The following is an 18,280-nucleotide window of genomic DNA, read 5'->3' as shown; positions in this document are numbered from 1 at the left end:
GGAGGGGATTGATCTGTAGGAGTCGGTGACTGTAGTGTGGGGAGGGGATTGATCTGTAGGGGGTTTGATGACTGTGATGTGGGGAGGGGATTGATCTATAGGGGTCAGTGACTGTGGTGTGGGGAGGGGATTGATCTGTAGGGGGGTCGATGTCTGTGGTGTGGGGAGGGGATTGATCTGTAGGAGTCGGTGACTGTAGTGTGGGGAGGGGATTGATCTGTAGGGGGTTTGATGACTGTGATGTGGGGAAGGGATTGATCTGTAGGGGTCGGTGCCTGTGGTGTGGGGAGGGGATTGATCTGTAGGGGGGTCGGTGACTGTGGTGTGGGGAGGGGATTGATCTATAGGGGTCGGTGACTGTGGTGTGGGGAGGAGATTGATCTGTAGGGGTCGGTGACTGTGGTGTGGGGAGGGGATTGATCTGTAGGGGGTTTGATGACTGTGGTGTGGGGAGGGGATTGATCTGTAGGGGTCGGTGACTGTGGTGTGGGGAGGGGATTGATCTGTGGGGGGGGTCGGTGACTGTGGTGTGGGGAGGGGATTGATCTGTGGGGGGTTTGATGACTGTGATGTGGGGAGGGGATTGATCTATAGGGGTCAGTGACTGTGGTGTGGGGAGGGGATTGATCTGTAGGGGGGTCGATGTCTGTGGTGTGGGGAGGAGATTGATCTGTAGGGGTCGGTGACTGTGGTGTGGGGAGGGGATTGATCTGTAGGGGGTTTGATGACTGTGGTGTGGGGAGGGGATTGATCTGTAGGGGTCGGTGACTGTGGTGTGGGGAGGGGATTGATCTTTGGGGGGGGTCGGTGACTGTGGTGTGGGGAGGGGATTGATCTGTGGGGGGGTCGGTGACTGTGGTGTGGGGAGGGGATTGATCTTTTGGGGGGTTGATGACTGTGGTGTGGGGAGGGGATTGATCTATAGGGGTCGGTGACTGTGGTGTGGGGAGGGGATTGATCTGTAGGGGGGTCGGTGACTGTGGTGAGGGGAGGGGATTAATCTATAGGGGTCAGTGACTGTGGTGTGGGGAGGGGATTGATCTGTAGGGGGGTTCATGACTGTGGTGTGGAGAGGGGATTGATCTGTAGGGGTCGGTGACTGTGCTGTGGGGAGGGGATTGATCTGTAGGGGTCGGTGCCTGTGGTGTGGGGAGGGGATTGATCTGTAGGGGTCGGTGACTGTGCTGTGGGGAGGGGATTGATCTGTAGGGGTCGGTGCCTGTGGTGTGGGGAGGGGATTGATCTGTAGGGGGGTCGGTGACTGTGGTGTGGGGAGGGGATTGATCTGTAGGGGTCGGTGACTATGGTGTGGGGAGGGTATTGATCTGTAGGGGGGTTCAGGACTGTGGTGTGGGGAGGGGATTGATCTATAGGGGTCGGTGACTGTGGTGTGGGGAGGAGATTGATCTGTAGGGGTCGGTGACTGTGGTGTGGGGAGGGGATTGATCTGTAGGGGGGTCGGTGACTGTCGTGTGGGGAGGGGATTGATCTGTAGGGGGTTTGATGACTGTGGTGTGGGGAGGGGATTGATCTTTTGGGGGGTTGATGACTGTGGTGTGGGGAGGGGATTGATCTGTGGGGGGGGGTCGGTGACTGTGGTGTGGGGAGGGGATTGATCTGTAGGGGTCGGTGACTGTGGTGTGGGGAGGGGATTGATCTGTAGGGGTCGGTGACTGTGGTGTGGGGAGGGGATTGATCTGTAGGGGTCGGTGACTGTGGTGTGGGGAGGGGATTGATCTGTAGGGGTCGGTGACTGTGGTGTGGGGAGGGGATTGATCTGTGGGGGGGTCGGTGACTGTGGTGTGGGGAGGGGATTGATCTTTTGGGGGGTTGATGACTGTGGTGTGGGGAGGGGATTGATCTATAGGGGTCGGTGACTGTGGTGTGGGGAGGGGATCTGTGGGGGGTCGGTGACTGTGGTGAGGGGAGGGGATTGATCTATAGGGGTCAGTGACTGTGGTGTGGGGAGGGGATTGATCTGTAGGGGGGTTCATGACTGTGGTGTGGGGAGGGGATTGATCTGTAGGGGTCGGTGACTGTGCTGTGGGGAGGGGATTGATCTGTAGGGGTCGGTGCCTGTGGTGTGGGGAGGGGATTGATCTTTTGGGGGGTTGATGACTGTGGTGTGGGGAGGGGATTGATCTGTAGGGGGGGTCGGTGACTGTGGTGTGGGGAGGGGATTGATCTGTAGGGGTCGGTGACTGTGGTGTGGGGAGGGGATCGATCTGTAGGGGTCGGTGACTGTGTTGTGGGGAGGGGATTGATCTGTAGGGGGGTCGGTGACTGTGGTGTGGGGAGGGGATTGATCTGTAGGGGTCGGTGACTGTGCTGTGGGGAGGGGATTGATCTGTAGGGGGTTTGATGACTGTGGTGTGGGGAGGGGATTGATCTGTAGGGGTCGGTGACTGTGGTGTGGGGAGGGGATTGATCTTTTGGGGGGTTGATGACTGTGGTGTGGGGAAGGGATTGATCTATAGGGGTCGGTGACTGTGGTGTGGGGAGGGGATTGATCTGTAGGGGTCAGTGACTGTGGTGTGGGGAGGGGATTGATCTGTAGGGGTCGGTGACTGTGGTGTGGGGAGGGGATTGATCTGTAGGGGTTGATGACTGTGGTGTGGGGAGGGGATTGATCTGTAGGGGGGTCGGTGACTGTGGTGTGGGGAGGGGATTGATCTGTAGGGGTTGATGACTGTGGTGTGGGGAGGGGATTGATCTGTGGGGGGGTCGGTGACTGTGGTGTGGGGAGGGGATTGATCTTTTGGGGGGTTGATGACTGTGGTGTGGGGAGGGGATTGATCTATAGGGGTCGGTGACTGTGGTGTGGGGAGGGGATTGATCTGTGGGGGGTCGGTGACTGTGGTGAGGGGAGGGGATTGATCTATAGGGGTCAGTGACTGTGGTGTGGGGAGGGGATTGATCTGTAGGGGGGTTCATGACTGTGGTGTGGGGAGGGGATTGATCTGTAGGGGTCGGTGACTGTGGTGTGGGGAGGGGATTGATCTGTAGGGGGGTCGGTGACTGTGCTGTGGGGAGGGGATTGATCTGTAGGGGTCGGTGCCTGTGGTGTGGGGAGGGGATTGATCTGTAGGGGGGTCGGTGACTGTGGTGTGGGGAGGGGATTGATCTGTAGGGGTCGGTGCCTGTGGTGTGGGGAGGGGATTGATCTGTAGGGGGGTTGATGACTGTGTTGTGGGGAGGGGATTGATCTGTAGGGGTCAGTGACTGTGGTGTGGGGAGGAGATTGATCTGTAGCGGTCGGTGACTGTGGTGTGGGGAGGGGATTGATCTGTAGGGGGGTCGGTGACTGTGGTGTGGGGAGGGGATTGATCTTTTGGGGGGTTGATGACTGTGGTGTGGGGAGGGGATTGATCTATAGGGGTCGGTGACTGTGGTGTGGGGAGGGGATTGATCTGTAGGGGTCAGTGACTGTGGTGTGGGGAGGGGATTGATCTGTAGGGGTCGGTGACTGTGGTGTGGGGAGGGGATTGATCTGTTGGGGTCGGTGCCTGTGGTGTGGGGAGGGGATTGATCTGTAGGGGGTTTGATGACTGTGGTGTGGGGAGGGGATAGACCTGTAGGGGTCGGTGACTGTGGTGTGGGGAGGGGATTGATCTGTAGGGGTTGATGACTGTGGTGTGGGGAGGGGATTGATCTGTAGGGGGGTCGGTGACTGTGGTGTGGGGAGGGGATTGATCTGTGGGGGGGTCGGTGACTGTCGTGTGGGGAGGGGATTGATCTGTAGGGGTCGGTGACTGTGTTGTGGGGAGGGGATTGATCTGTAGGGGGGTCGGTGACTGTGGTGTGGGGAGGGGATTGATCTGTAGGGGTCGGTGACTGTCCTGTGGGGAGGGGATTGATTTGTAGGGGTCGGTGCCTGTGGTGTGGGGAGGGGATTGATCTGTAGGGGGGTCGGTGACTGTGGTGTGGGGAGGGGATTGATCTGTGGGGGGGTCGGTGACTGTCGTGTGGGGAGGGGATTGATCTGTAGGGGTCGGTGACTGTGTTGTGGGGAGGGGATTGATCTGTAGGGGGGTCGGTGACTGTGGTGTGGGGAGGGGATTGATCTGTAGGGGTCGGTGACTGTCCTGTGGGGAGGGGATTGATTTGTAGGGGTCGGTGCCTGTGGTGTGGGGAGGGGATTGATCTATAGGGGTCAGTGACTGTGGTGTGGGGAGGGGATTGATCTGTAGAGGGATTCATGACTGTGGTGTGGGGAGGGGATTGATCTGTGGGGGGGTCGGTGACTGTGCTGTGGGGAGGGGATTGATCTGTAGGGGTCGGTGCCTGTGGTGTGGGGAGGGGATTGATCTGTAGGGGGGTCGGTGACTGTGGTGTGGGGAGGGGATTGATCTGTAGGGGTCAGTGACTGTGGTGTGGGGAGGAGATTGATCTGTAGGGGTCGGTGACTGTGGTGTAGGGAGGGGATTGATCTTTTGGGGGGTTGATGACTGTGGTGTGGGGAGGGGATTGATCTATAGGGGTCGGTGACTGTGGTGTGGGGAGGGGATTGATCTGTAGGGGTCAGTGACTGTGGTGTGGGGAGGGGATTGATCTGTAGGGGTTGATGACTGTGGTGTGGGGAGGGGATTGATCTGTAGGGGGGTCGGTGACTGTGGTGTGGGGAGGGGATCTGTGTGGGGGTCGGTGACTGTCGTGTGGGGAGGGGATTGATCTGTAGGGGTCGGTGACTGTGGTGAGGGGAGGGGATTGATCTGTAGGGGGGTCGGTGACTGTGGTGTGGGGAGGGGATTGATCTGTAGGGGGTTTGATGACTGTGGTGTGGGGAGGGGATTGATCTGTAGGGGTCGGTGCCTGTGGTGTGGGGAGGGGATTGATCTGTAGGGGTCAGTGACTGTGGTGTGGGGAGGGGATTGATCTGTAGGGGGGTCGGTGACTGTGGTGTGGGGAGGGGATCTGTGTGGGGGTCGGTGACTGTCGTGTGGGGAGGGGATTGATCTGTAGGGGTCGGTGACTGTGGTGAGGGGAGGGGATTGATCTGTAGGGGGGTCGGTGACTGTGGTGTGGGGAGGGGATTGATCTGTAGGGGGTTTGATGACTGTGGTGTGGGGAGGGGATTGATCTGTAGGGGTCGGTGCCTGTGGTGTGGGGAGGGGATTGATCTGTAGGGGTCGGTGCCTGTGGTGTGGGGAGGGGATTGATCTGTAGGGGGGTGGGTGACTGTGGTGTGGGGAGGGGATTGATCTGCAGGGGTCAGTGACTGTGGTGTGGGGAGGGGATTGATCTATAGGGGTCGGTGACTGTGGTGTGGGGAGGGGATTGATCTATAGGGGTCAGTGACTGTGGTGTGGGGAGGGGATTGATCTGTAGGGGGGTTCATGACTGTGGTGTGGGGAGGGGATTGATCTGTAGGGGTCGGTGCCTGTGGTGTGGGGAGGGGATTGATCTGTAGGGGGGTCGGTGACTGTGGTGTGGGGAGGGGATTGATCTGTAGGGGGGTCGGTGACTGTTGTGTGGGGAGGTGATATATCTTTAGGGGTCGGTGCCGGTGGTGTGGGGAGGGGATTGATCTGTAGGGGGGTTGATGACTGTGTTGTGGGGAGGGGATTGATCTGTAGGGGTCAGTGACTGTGGTGTGGGGAGGAGATTGATCTGTAGCGGTCGGTGACTGTGGTGTGGGGAGGGGATTGATCTGTAGGGGGGTCGGTGACTGTGGTGTGGGGAGGGGATTGATCTTTTGGGGGGTTGATGACTGGTGTGGGGAGGGGATTGATCTATAGGGGTCGGTGACTGTGGTGTGGGGAGGGGATTGATCTGTCGGGGGTTGGATGACTGTGGTGTGGGGAGGGGATAGACCTGTAGGGGTCGGTGACTGTGGTGTGGGGAGGGGATTGATCTGTAGGGGTTGATGACTGTGGTGTGGGGAGGGGATTGATCTGTAGGGGGGTCGGTGACTGTGGTGTGGGGAGGGGATTGATCTGTGGGGGGGTCGGTGACTGTCGTGTGGGGAGGGGATTGATCTGTAGGGGTCGGTGACTGTGTTGTGGGGAGGGGATTGATCTGTAGGGGGGTCGGTGACTGTGGTGTGGGGAGGGGATTGATCTGTAGGGGTCGGTGACTGTCCTGTGGGGAGGGGATTGATCTGTAGGGGTCGGTGCCTGTGGTGTGGGGAGGGGATTGATCTATAGGGGTCAGTGACTGTGGTGTGGGGAGGGGATTGATCTGTAGAGGGATTCATGACTGTGGTGTGGGGAGGGGATTGATCTGTAGGGGTCGGTGACTGTGGTGTGGGGAGGGGATTGATCTGTAGGGGTCGGTGCCTGTGGTGTGGGGAGGGGATTGATCTGTAGGGGGGTCGGTGACTGTGGTGTGGGGAGGGGATTGATCTGTAGGGGTCAGTGACTGTGGTGTGGGGAGGAGATTGATCTGTAGGGGTCGGTGACTGTGGTGTGGGGAGGGGATTGATCTTTTGGGGGGTTGATGACTGTGGTGTGGGGAGGGGATTGATCTATAGGGGTTGATGACTGTGGTGTGGGGAGGGGATTGATCTGGAGGGGTCAGTGACTGTGGTGTGGGGAGGGGATTGATCTGTAGGGGTTGATGACTGTGGTGTGGGGAGGGGATTGATCTGTAGGGGGGTCGGTGACTGTGGTGTGGGGAGGGGATCTGTGTGGGGGTCGGTGACTGTCGTGTGGGGAGGGGATTGATCTGTAGGGGTCGGTGACTGTGGTGAGGGGAGGGGATTGATCTGTAGGGGGGTCGGTGACTGTGGTGTGGGGAGGGGATTGATCTGTAGGGGGTTTGATGACTGTGGTGTGGGGAGGGGATTGATCTGTAGGGGTCGGTGCCTGTGGTGTGGGGAGGGGATTGATCTGTAGGGGTCAGTGACTGTGGTGTGGGGAGGGGATTGATCTGTAGGGGGGTCGGTGACTGTGGTGTGGGGAGGGGATCTGTGTGGGGGTCGGTGACTGTTGTGTGGGGAGGGGATTGATCTGTAGGGGTCGGTGACTGTGGTGAGGGGAGGGGATTGATCTGTAGGGGGGTCGGTGACTGTGGTGTGGGGAGGGGATTGATCTGTAGGGGGGTCGGTGACTGTGGTGTGGGGAGGGGATTGATCTGTAGGGGGTTTGATGACTGTGGTGTGGGGAGGGGATTGATCTGTAGGGGTCGGTGCCTGTGGTGTGGGGAGGGGATTGATCTGTAGGGGTCGGTGCCTGTGGTGTGGGGAGGGGATTGATCTGTAGGGGGGTGGGTGACTGTGGTGTGGGGAGGGGATTGATCTGTAGGGGTCAGTGACTGTGGTGTGGGGAGGGGATTGATCTGTAGGGGTCGGTGACTGTGGTGTGGGGAGGGGATTGATCTATAGGGGTCAGTGACTGTGGTGTGGGGAGGGGATTGATCTGTAGGGGGGTTCATGACTGTGGTGTGGGGAGGGGATTGATCTGTAGGGGTCGGTGCCTGTGGTGTGGGGAGGGGATTGATCTGTAGGGGGGGTCGGTGACTGTGGTGTGGGGAGGGGATTGATCTGTAGGGGTCAGTGACTGTGGTGTGGGGAGGAGATTGATCTGTAGGGGACTGTGGTGTGGGGAGGGGATTGATCTTTTGGGGGGTTGATGACTGTGGTGTGGGGAGGGGATTGATCTGTAGGGGTTGATGACTGTGGTGTGGCGAGGGGATTGATCTGCAGGGGGTTCGGTGACTGTGGTGTGGGGAGGGGATCTGTGTGGGGGTCGGTGACTGTCGTGTGGGGAGGGGATTGATCTAGGGGTCGGTGACTGTGGTGAGGGGAGGGGATTGATCTGTAGGGGGGTCGGTGACTGTGGTGTGGGGAGGGGATTGATCTGTAGGGGGTTTGATGACTGTGGTGTGGGGAGGGGATTGATCTGTAGGGGTCGGTGCCTGTGGTGTGGGGAGGGGATTGATCTGTAGGGGTCGGTGCCTGTGGTGTGGGGAGGGGATTGATCTGTAGGGGGGTGGGTGACTGTGGTGTGGGGAGGGGATTGATCTGTAGGGGTCAGTGACTGTGGTGTGGGGAGGGGATTGATCTGTAGGGGTCGGTGACTGTGGTGTGGGGAGGGGATTGATCTATAGGGGTCAGTGACTGTGGTGTGGGGAGGGGATTGATCTGTAGGGGTCGGTGACTGTGCTGTGGGGAGGGGATTGATCTGTATGGGTCGGTGCCTGTGGTGTGGGGAGGGGATTGATCTGTAGGGGGGTCGGTGACTGTGGTGTGGGGAGGAGATTGATCTGTAGGGGTCGGTGACTGTGGTGTGCGGAGGGGATTGATCTGTAGGGGGTTTGATGACTGTGGTGTGGGGAGGGGATTGATCTTTTGGGGGGTTGATGACTGTGGTGTGGGGAAGGGATTGATCTATAGGGGTCGGTGACTGTGGTGTGGGGAGGGGATTGATTTGTAGGGGTCAGTGACTGTGGTGTGGGGAGGGGATTGATCTGTAGGGGTCGGTGACTGTGGTGTGGGGAGGGGATTGGTCTGTAGGGGAGTCGGTGACTGTGGTGTGGGGAGGGGATTGATCTGTAGGGGTTGATGACTGTGGTGTGGGGAGGGGATTGATCTGTGGGGGGGTCGGTGACTGTGGTGTGGGGAGGGGATTGATCTTTTGGGGGGTTGATGACTGTGGTGTGGGGAGGGGATTGATCTATAGGGGTTGGTGACTGTGGTGTGGTGAGGGGATTGATCTGTGGGGGGTCGGTGACTGTGGTGAGGGGAGGGGATTGATCTATAGGGGTCAGTGACTGTGGTGTGGGGAGGGGATTGATCTGTAGGGGGGTTCATGACTGTGGTGTGGGGAGGGGATTGATCTGTAGGGGTCGGTGACTGTGCTGTGGGGAGGGGATTGATCTGTAGGGGTCGGTGCCTGTGGTGTGGGGAGGGGATTGATCTGTTGGGGGGTCGGTGACTGTGGTGTGGGGAGGGGATTGATCTGTAGGGGTCGGTGCCTGTGGTGTGGGGAGGGGATTGATCTGTAGGGGGGTTGATGACTGTGTTGTGGGGAGGGGATTGATCTGTAGGGGTCAGTGACTGTGGTGTGGGGAGGAGATTGATCTGTAGCGGTCGATGACTGTGGTGTGGGGAGGGGATTGATCTGTAGGGGGGTCGGTGACTGTGGTGTGGGGAGGGGATTGATCTTTTGGGGGGTTGATGACTGTGGTGTGGGGAGGAGATTGATCTGTAGGGGTCGGTGACTGTGGTGTGGGGAGGGGATTGATCTGTAGGGGTCGGTGCCTGTGGTGTGGGGAGGGGATTGATCTGTAGGGGGTTTGATGACTGTGGTGTGGGGAGGGGATAGACCTGTAGGGGTCGGTGACTGTGGTGTGGGGAGGGGATTGATCTGTAGGGGTTGATGACTGTGGTGTGGGGAGGGGATTGATCTGTAGGGGGGTCGGTGACTGTGGTGTGGGGAGGGGATTGATCTGTGGGGGGGTCGGTGACTGTCGTGTGGGGAGGGGATTGATCTGTAGGGGTCGGTGACTGTGGTGTGGGGAGGGGATTGATCTGTAGGGGGGTCGGTGACTGTGGTGTGGGGAGGGGATTGATCTGTAGGGGTCGGTGACTGTCCTGTGGGGAGGGGATTGATCTGTAGGGGTCGGTGCCTGTGGTGTGGGGAGGGGATTGATCTATAGGGGTCAGTGACTGTGGTGTGGGGAGGGGATTGATCTGTAGGGGGATTCATGACTGTGGTGTGGGGAGGGGATTGATCTGTAGGGGTCGGTGACTGTGCTGTGGGGAGTGGAGTGATCTGTAGGGGTCAGTGACTGTGGTGTGGGGAGGAGATTGATCTGTAGGGGTCGGTGACTGTGGTGTGGGGAGGGGATTGATCTTTTGGGGGGTTGATGACTGTGGTGTGGGGAGGGGATTGATCTATAGGGGTCGGTGACTGTGGTGTGGGGAGGGGATTGATCTGTAGGGGTCAGTGACTGTGGTGTGGGGAGGGGATTGATCTGTAGGGGTTGATGACTGTGGTGTGGGGAGGGGATTGATCTGTAGGGGGGTCGGTGACTGTGGTGTGGGGAGGGGATCTGTGGGGGGGTCGGTGACTGTCGTGTGGGGAGGGGATTGATCTGTAGGGGTCGGTGACTGTGGTGAGGGGAGGGGATTGATCTGTAGGGGGGTCGGTGACTGTGGTGTGGGGAGGGGATTGATCTGTAGGGGGTTTGATGACTGTGGTGTGGGGAGGGGATTGATCTGTAGGGGTCGGTGCCTGTGGTGTGGGGAGGGGATTGATCTGTAGGGGTCGGTGCCTGTGGTGTGGGGAGGGGATTGATCTGTAGGGAGGTGGGTGACTGTGGTGTGGGGAGGGGATTGATCTGAAGGGGTCAGTGACTGTGGTGTGGGGAGGAGATTGATCTGTAGGGGTCGGTGACTGTGGTGTGGGGAGGGGATTGATCTGTAGGGGTCGGTGACTGTGGTGTGGGGAGGGGATTGATCTTTGGGGGGGGTCGGTGACTGTGGTGTGGGGAGGGGATTGATCTGTGGGGGATGTCGGTGACTGTGGTGTGGGGAGGGGATTGATCTGTGGGGGGGGTCGGTGACTGTCGTGTGGGGAGGGGATTGATCTGTAGGGGTCGGTGCCTGTGGTGTGGGGAGGGTATTGATCTGTAGGGGGGTTGGTGACTGTGGTGTGGGGAGGGGATTGATCTGTAGGAGGTTTGATGACTGTGGTGTGGGGAGGGGATAGACCTGTAGGGGTCGGTGACTGTGGTGTGGGGAGGGGATTGATCTGTAGGGGTCGGTGACTGTGGTGTGGGGAGGGGATTGATCTTTTGGGGGGTTGATGACTGTGGTGTGGGGAGGGGATTGATCTGTAGGGGTCGGTGACTGTGGTGTGGGGAGGGGATTGATCTTTTGGGGGGTTGATGACTGTTGTGTGGGGAGGGGATTGATCTATAGGGGTCGGTGACTGTGGTGTGGGGAGGGTTGGTCACCAGGGTGTGGGTCAGATCTGTAGGGGGGAGCAGTGACTGTAGTGTGGGGGGTGATTGCAGTGTTGAGGGCAGTTGCTCAACCTGAGGGATGTTTTGGTAGTGACAATAAGACCTCGGAGGAAAATTAGGCCTTTCAGATGTCGTCTTTTCTGCCATTTCTTCATGGCTTGGCCAACCCCTCTCAACTCCATTCTCCCGCCTTCCCTCTGTAGCCTTTCACACCCTGATTAATCAAGAACCTGTCAATCTCTGCTTTAAGTGTACAGTACCCAATGTCTTGGCTTCCACAGCCATTCATGGCAGTGAATTCCACAGATTCACCACACTGTGGCTGAAGAAATTCCACCCCTTCTCTGTTCTAAAGGGACCTCCCTTTATTCTGAGAAAACATCCCCTCTCTATCCACTCTATCAAGACCTTGCAATATTAAATAGGTTTCACTGAGATCCTCCCTCATTCTTCTAAATTCCAGTGAGTCCAGGCCCAGAGCTATCAAATGCTTCTCATACATTCATGCTCTCAGCACCGAAATCATTCACGTGAACCTCCTCTGGACCCTTTCCAATGCCAGCACATCTGAGGTACGGGTTAGTCACGAAGGCAGGGGAAGGATGTGTCGGTGATGGGGACAGGTGATTGCAGAGTGGGCTTGCTTGCTGGAGTGAGGGGGAACCAGAATGTGTGTCAGGACACTCAGTGTGTACTGTCCCTGTTGCAGTGAGCCCCAGCGATGACACTGACCAGCAGGAGAAGGTGCTGACTGACCTCTACCAGCAGATGCCTGAGGGACTGACCCCTCTCACCGTCCTCCGGTTCAAAGAGCAACGACAACGGCTCGGTAAGGCTAGTGCCCAGGCCACGTGTCAACATGTCAGGCATCTGGTCAGGATTCGTGTTTGATCTCGTGCTGGGGTAGGAGTTGATGGCAGTGGGGTTTCAGACATTCCTGAACTCTCAGTTCTCCCATTGGGGGAACTCGTGCTAAACTCCTTCCACAGCAAGAACATCTTTCCTCAGATATGGAGACAGAAACTGCAAACAGTACAGTGTAGCTCCGCAAGGCTGTGCTGTTGCAGAAAGACATCCCTCCTCCTCCTCTGCCCAAATCCTTGTGCTTTGAATAATGTGCAAATTGCCTTTTTAATCGTTAGCATGCTTTCCTTCAGTGGGTGCATAAGAACCGATTTTCCAATTACCTTGCAGATAAGAAGCTGCCTTCCTGTTATTGCCACCAGAGTTAGGCTGTCACTCATCCACTACACCGCCAGGTATTTGCCCATTACTTTGTCCTGTCCAAATCACACTGGAGTCTTCCTGCATCCTCTCCAAGGCTCTGCTCTCGTCACCAATAATAAAAGAAAATAACGGGACACACACACACATGCGCACAAACCCAGAGACGCACAGACACATGCGCACAGACCCAGAGACGCACAGACACGCAGACATGGATACACAGACACACATGCACAGAAACACAAACACGCATGCAGACACGGACACACAGACAGATACACAGACGCGCACAGAAACACAGACACACACGCAGACACAGACACACAGAGACAGATACACAAACACACACGTACAAACATGCACAGAGACGCACGGAAATGCAGACACACATGCAGACATGGACACAGAGACAGATACACAGACATAGACACAGACGCACAGCCACAGACACACTCAACCACATTTTATTTTCCATGTGCACTGGGAGAACAGCACGGCCCCCTGTTACCCACACTGTTCTAAAGTCTGAAGCAAAAACTGCTATTTTTATACAGAATTGGCTTCTCAGTTGGAGGTATTGACCATTTGGTAAATTTCACAATTCCTTTGTTCATTCATCCCTCCCTACTGATCTCCATCCCGGCACTTATCCCTGAAAGTGGCCAACATGCTTCACCTGCGCATTCAGCTGCTCCCTCACCTCCCTGCAGGGCCCTGAAGAGTTCACCTGCAGCACTCCACCTGTGAATCTGCTGCGATCAGCTATTGTATCTGATGCTCCTGATGTGGCTTTCGCTACATTAGTGAGGCCCGTTGTAAATTTGGGGACCGCTTCGTCGAGCACCTCACTTCATCTGTCAGAAGTGGAACTTCCTGGTAGCCCAATATTTTAATTCCAGTTCCCATTCCAGTTCTGACATGTTGATCCATGTTCTCTTGTGCACAAGGTGGAGAAGCAATACCTTTTGGTTTAAAAAAAAGTCCTTCCCTGCCTCCTTTTGTCTATTCCCCACTCTGGCCTCTTCTTCCTGACTGCCTATCACCTTCACCCCCTCCCCCTTTGGTGCCCCCACCCCCACTTCCCTTCCTGGTATGGTCCACCACTCTCCTCACCAATCAGATTCCTTCCGCTCCAGCCCTTTACCTTTCCCACCCACCTGGCTTCGCCTACCACCTTCTAGCTAGCCTCATTCCCCTCCCTTTTTATTCTGGTGTTTTCCCCTTCCTTTCTGGCCGCGAAGAAGGGCCTCGGCTCGAAAGATCAACTGTTTACTCATTTCCAGGGATAAGCCTGAACTGCTGAGTTCCTCTAGGACTTTGTGTATGTTGATTTGGTAAATTGTGTACGTTTTAATTTCTTACTTGCAAAATCAATCACTATTCACAATACAGGTGTTATAGAGTCAATAGAAAGTACAAGCTGACAACCAATAATAGAATATAGAATAGTACAGCACAGTACAGGCCCTTCGGCCCACAATGTTGTGCCAACCCTCAGACCCTGCCTCCCATATAACCGCCCACCTTAAATTCCTCCATATACCTGTCTAGTAGTCTCTTAAACTTCACTAGTGTATCTGCCTCCACCACTGACTCAGGCAGTGCATTCCACGCACCAACCACTCTCTGAGTAAAAAACCTTCCTCTAATATCCCCCTTGAACTTCCCACCCCTTGCCTTAAAGCCATGTCCTCTTGTATTGAGCAGTGGTGCCCTGGGGAAGAGGCGCTGGCTATCCACTCTATCTATTCCTCTGATTATCTTGTACACCTCTATCATGTCTCCTCTCATCCTCCTCCTCTCCAAAGAGTAAAGCCCTAGCTCCCTTAATCTCTGATCATAATGCATACTTTCTAAACCAGGCAGCATCCTGGTAAATCTCCTCTGTACCCTTTCCAATGCTTCCACATCCTTCCTATAGTGAGGTGACCAGAACTGGACACAGTACTCCAAGTGTGGCCTAACCAGAGTTTTATAGAGCTGCATCATTACATCGTGACTCTTATGATGCAGCTCTATAAAACTCTGGTAAAATTAGTAAGGCAATTGTCCTTTAATTGGTGTGTGTGCTTTGAATCGTTTATTTCTTCGCCAGACCCCTGGTGTGCAAAGGGAAGCTCTGCTCTTCAAAGACCTTTCTTGCCTGGGCTGTCTGCGATCTATCCTTGCCTTACCACAACTTCCACAAGCCTCGGTCTGACCACCCCCCGTCACTGTGCTTATTGATCCGCCTGGCTGAATGTTTCCATCTGTCCACAGGTAAAGCCCATCTGCGGTCATCAATCATGGGGTACGAGGAGGCTCTGAGGGTTCAGGGTCTATGCAAAACTCTGAGGAAGATGGACATCATCCAGGAGATTCTCAGAGTATCCCACAAACGTTCTCTCACCAAGTACGCCGAACTCGAGCAGGAGGATGACTTTGACATGATGGAGGCTCCCAATATAATTGGTACGGCTCTCTGTATCTGGGCTAACTCCTGGAAGCTCAGGGTCACCACGGGTTATGCCATCTGAGTTTAGCAGGACGGGTCATGAGGGGACATGAAGGAGATGTACTAGTCTGCACTAGTGGGACAGTCTTGAATAGCCGGACGTGGTTACATGGTTGTTAAAACTGAGGTGTGTACAAACCACTTCTGGTGGAGGGTGAGGGCTGAGGCCGGAGTTCTCGATCGTAGAGACTAGATCAGTTGGAGCAGCACGATTGCGTAACGCTACTACAGTGCCAATGGCGTAGATCCCATTCCTGCCACTGCTTGTAAGGAGTTTGTACGTTCTCCCCGTGCCCGCCTGGGTTTCCTCCCGCAGTCCAAAGATGCACAGGTAGATTAATTGGTCCATGGATGTAACTGGGTGGTGTGGGATGTTATCGTGCTCTCTCCCGAAATAAATAAAAGTTTGAAGGGTTGAGGAACTGAAGGCAATAGAGAATGGACACAGGAGACGAGGCCTGGCACAGATCATCCTGAATAGAGGGGCAATCTCAAAGGGCTGAATGGCTTGCTGCTAGTTCCCATGTCACTGCCACCCTCCCTCACTCTGACCCCAGCCTGGTTGTCAGTCCCTGTCTCAATGTTTACACCCTACAGGCAGAAGCAGGCAGCAGACTGAGACGGTGAAGCTGCTGTTGTCCAATGTGAAAGTGGTTGACTTCTTCCAAAAGCTGGTACGTAAACTGTGTTGTTACATAACATCCTATCTTTAATATTCAATATGGAACAGTACAGGCCCTTTGGTCCAAGATGTTCTGCTAACCTTTTAACTTACTCTAAGATCAATCTAACCCTTCCCTCCATTGTTCTGTTATCCATGTGTCTGTCTAAAAGTCTCTTAAATGTCCCTAGTGTACCTGCCTCTATCACCACTTTCTGTGTAACATCTTACCTCTATCGTCTCCCCATACTTTCCTCCAATCTCCCCAAAATTAATGCCTGCCTGGTGTTAGCCATTTTTCATCCTGGGGAAAAGTCTCAGTCAATCTACGCCTCTTACACAGTGCTGGAACCTCTGAAGGCCACCCTGTCATGTGCCTGTGTTGTCACGTTGACCATTCTTTTGTTCCACAGATACTGAGTTCCTCTAGTAGTTTTCACCCCAATTCAGGACCCCTACTTGTTCCTTTCCGTACCTGCCTTGAAACCTGTGACAATTCCACTAGCACCTCGTTTCACTGACAGAGATGGGGTCAAGCTGGACACCCTCACTCACCCACTAGCACAGCAAGGTTCCAGAAACTTCTGCACACTACTGTTGTATTACTGCTGCCTCCCTCCCAGCTTGAACCTGCCTGGCCGTAGCAATCATTCCACGGTCAAAGTCATTTAGAGTCATGGAAAAGTACAGCTCAGAAACATGCCCTTCGGCCCATCTAGTCCATACCGAAACCACGTAATCTGCCTATTCCCATCGACCTGCACCAGTACCATAGCCCTCCATACCCCTGCCATCCCTGTACCTATCCAAACTTGGCTTCAATGTTGAAATCGAGTCCGCACGCACCACTTGCGCAGGCAGCTCATTCCACACTCTCACAACCCTGTGAGTGAAGAAGTTTCCCCTTCACCTTTCCACTTCTCACCTTCACCCTTAACCCATGACCTCTGGTTGTAGTCCCACCCAACCTCAGTGGAAAAAGCCTGTTTGCATTTACCCTATCGATACCCCTCACAATTTTGTATACCTCCCCTCAATCTTCTACATTCCAAGGAATAAAGTTCTAACCTTTTCAATCTTTCCTTATAACTCAGGTCCTCCAGACCCTGCAACATCCTTGTAAATTTTCTCTGAACTCTTTCAACCTCATTTACATCTTTCCTGTAGGTAGGTGACCAAAACTACACACAATACTCCAAATTAGGCCTCACCAATGTCCAATACAACTTCAACATAACATTCCATCTCCTATACTCAATACATTGACGTACAAAGGCCAATGTGCCAAAAGCTTTCTTTATAACTCTATCTACCTATGACGCCACTTTCAATGAATTATGGACCTGTATTCCCAGATCCCTTTGTTCTACCACACTCCTCAGTGCCCTACCATTCACTGTTAAGACCTACACTGGTTGGTCCTACTCAAAGTGCGACACCTCGCACTTGCCTGCATTAAATTCCGTTTGCCATTTTTCAGCCCATTTTTCCAGCTGATCCAGATCCCTTTGCAAGCCATGATAGCCTTCCTCACTGTCCGCTACACCCCAAACCTTGATGTCATCTGCAAATTTGCTATCCAATTTACCACATTATCATCCAGATCATTGATATAGATGACAAACAATGGACCCAGCACCGATCCCTGTGGCACACCACTGGTCACAGGCTTCCAGTCAGAGAGGTGACCATCTACTACCACCCTCCCACAAAGCCAAAGTATAATGCAATTTACTACCTCATCTTGAATGCCAAGTGACGGACCCTTCTTGACCTGCCTCCCATGTGGGACCTTGTCAAATGCCTTACTAAAGTCCATGCAGACAACGTGTACTGCCTTCATCCATTTTCCTGGTAGCTTCCTTGAAAAACTCTACAAGATTGGTTAGACGTGACCCACCACACACAAAGCCATGCTGACTATCCTGAATCTGTCCATGTCTGTCCAAATACTTATATACCCGGTCCCTTAGAATGCGTTGCATAAACTTTCCCACTACTGATGTTAGGTTCACCCGCCTATAAATTTCTGGTTTATTTTTTCAACAGTGGGACAACATTGGCTATCCTCTGGTACCTCACCTGTCGCTAAGGACAATTTAACTATCTCTGCTAGGGCCCTGGCAGTTCCTGCACTTGCCTCCCACAGAGTTCGAGTAAACATCTTGTCAGGCTCTGGGGATTGTGATCCACCCTGATTTGCCTCAGGACAACAAGAACCTCCTCCTCTGTAATCTGGAGAGGGTTCATGAAGTTGACACCACCTTGCCTCACTTCTGTAGACTCTGTCCATCTCCTGAGTAAATTTCTCCTCCATTCTGATGTTTGGTGTGAACAACTTCAAACTGAAGTGGTTCCGTGTCTCATACTCTGTTACCATGTCTGCAATTCTCTCTGGCAGGGCCCACCAACTCTCTTCTCAGCCAAGCAGCAGTGGACAGCCCCTCGCAAGATCCACCTGAAGCCGGGAGATTGGGAACAGGGATTCAGGCTGCAGGGTGAGGCGGGGGTGCTCGTGACAGGAATGGACCCCAATAGTGCGGTCGCGGTGAGTAATTTCCCTCTCTCTGAACACTCAGTCAGAGTTGTATAGAAACTCTCCATCACTTAGGAGCCCCATTACCCAGACCCAGGACACGCCCTCTTCTCATTGCTACCATCAGGGAGGTACAGGAGCCTGAAGACACACACTGAACATTTCATGACAGCTTCTTCCCCTCTGTCTTCAGATTTCTAAATGGACAATGAACCCATGAACAAGACCTCACTGATTTTTTTCTTTCTTCTTCTTTTGCTCTCTTTTTGCGCTTATTTAACTTATTTTTTTATATATACTTATTGTAATTTATAGTATTTTTATTATTATATACTGCTGCCACAAAACAATAAATTTCACAACATATGCCAGTGATATTAAACCGAATTCTAATTCAGAAAATGGCCACGAGGTGAGCAGATATAACCCAGTTGTTCCAATCTAAGGCAGG

The 18,280-nt window shown here is 54.5% G+C and overlaps 1 protein-coding gene across 1 annotated transcript in view; it reads left to right on the top strand.

The window, feature by feature from the left end:
• LOC134356367 (rhophilin-2-like) overlaps positions 1 to 18,280 on the top strand; it is a 51,208-nt gene that overhangs the window by 10,945 nt on the left and 21,983 nt on the right. The window contains exons 5-8 of the mRNA XM_063067281.1: positions 11,621 to 11,740; positions 14,398 to 14,589; positions 15,230 to 15,306; positions 17,695 to 17,841. Coding sequence (XP_062923351.1) covers positions 11,621 to 11,740; positions 14,398 to 14,589; positions 15,230 to 15,306; positions 17,695 to 17,841 — 536 coding nt within the window. The remainder of the gene's footprint in view (positions 1 to 11,620; positions 11,741 to 14,397; positions 14,590 to 15,229; positions 15,307 to 17,694; positions 17,842 to 18,280) is intronic.

The sequence above is a fragment of the Mobula hypostoma genome, chromosome 14, assembly GCF_963921235.1.
Source record: "Mobula hypostoma chromosome 14, sMobHyp1.1, whole genome shotgun sequence".
Lineage (NCBI taxonomy): Eukaryota > Metazoa > Chordata > Chondrichthyes > Myliobatiformes > Myliobatidae > Mobula > Mobula hypostoma.
This window is presented reverse-complemented; position numbering and strand designations above follow the sequence as displayed.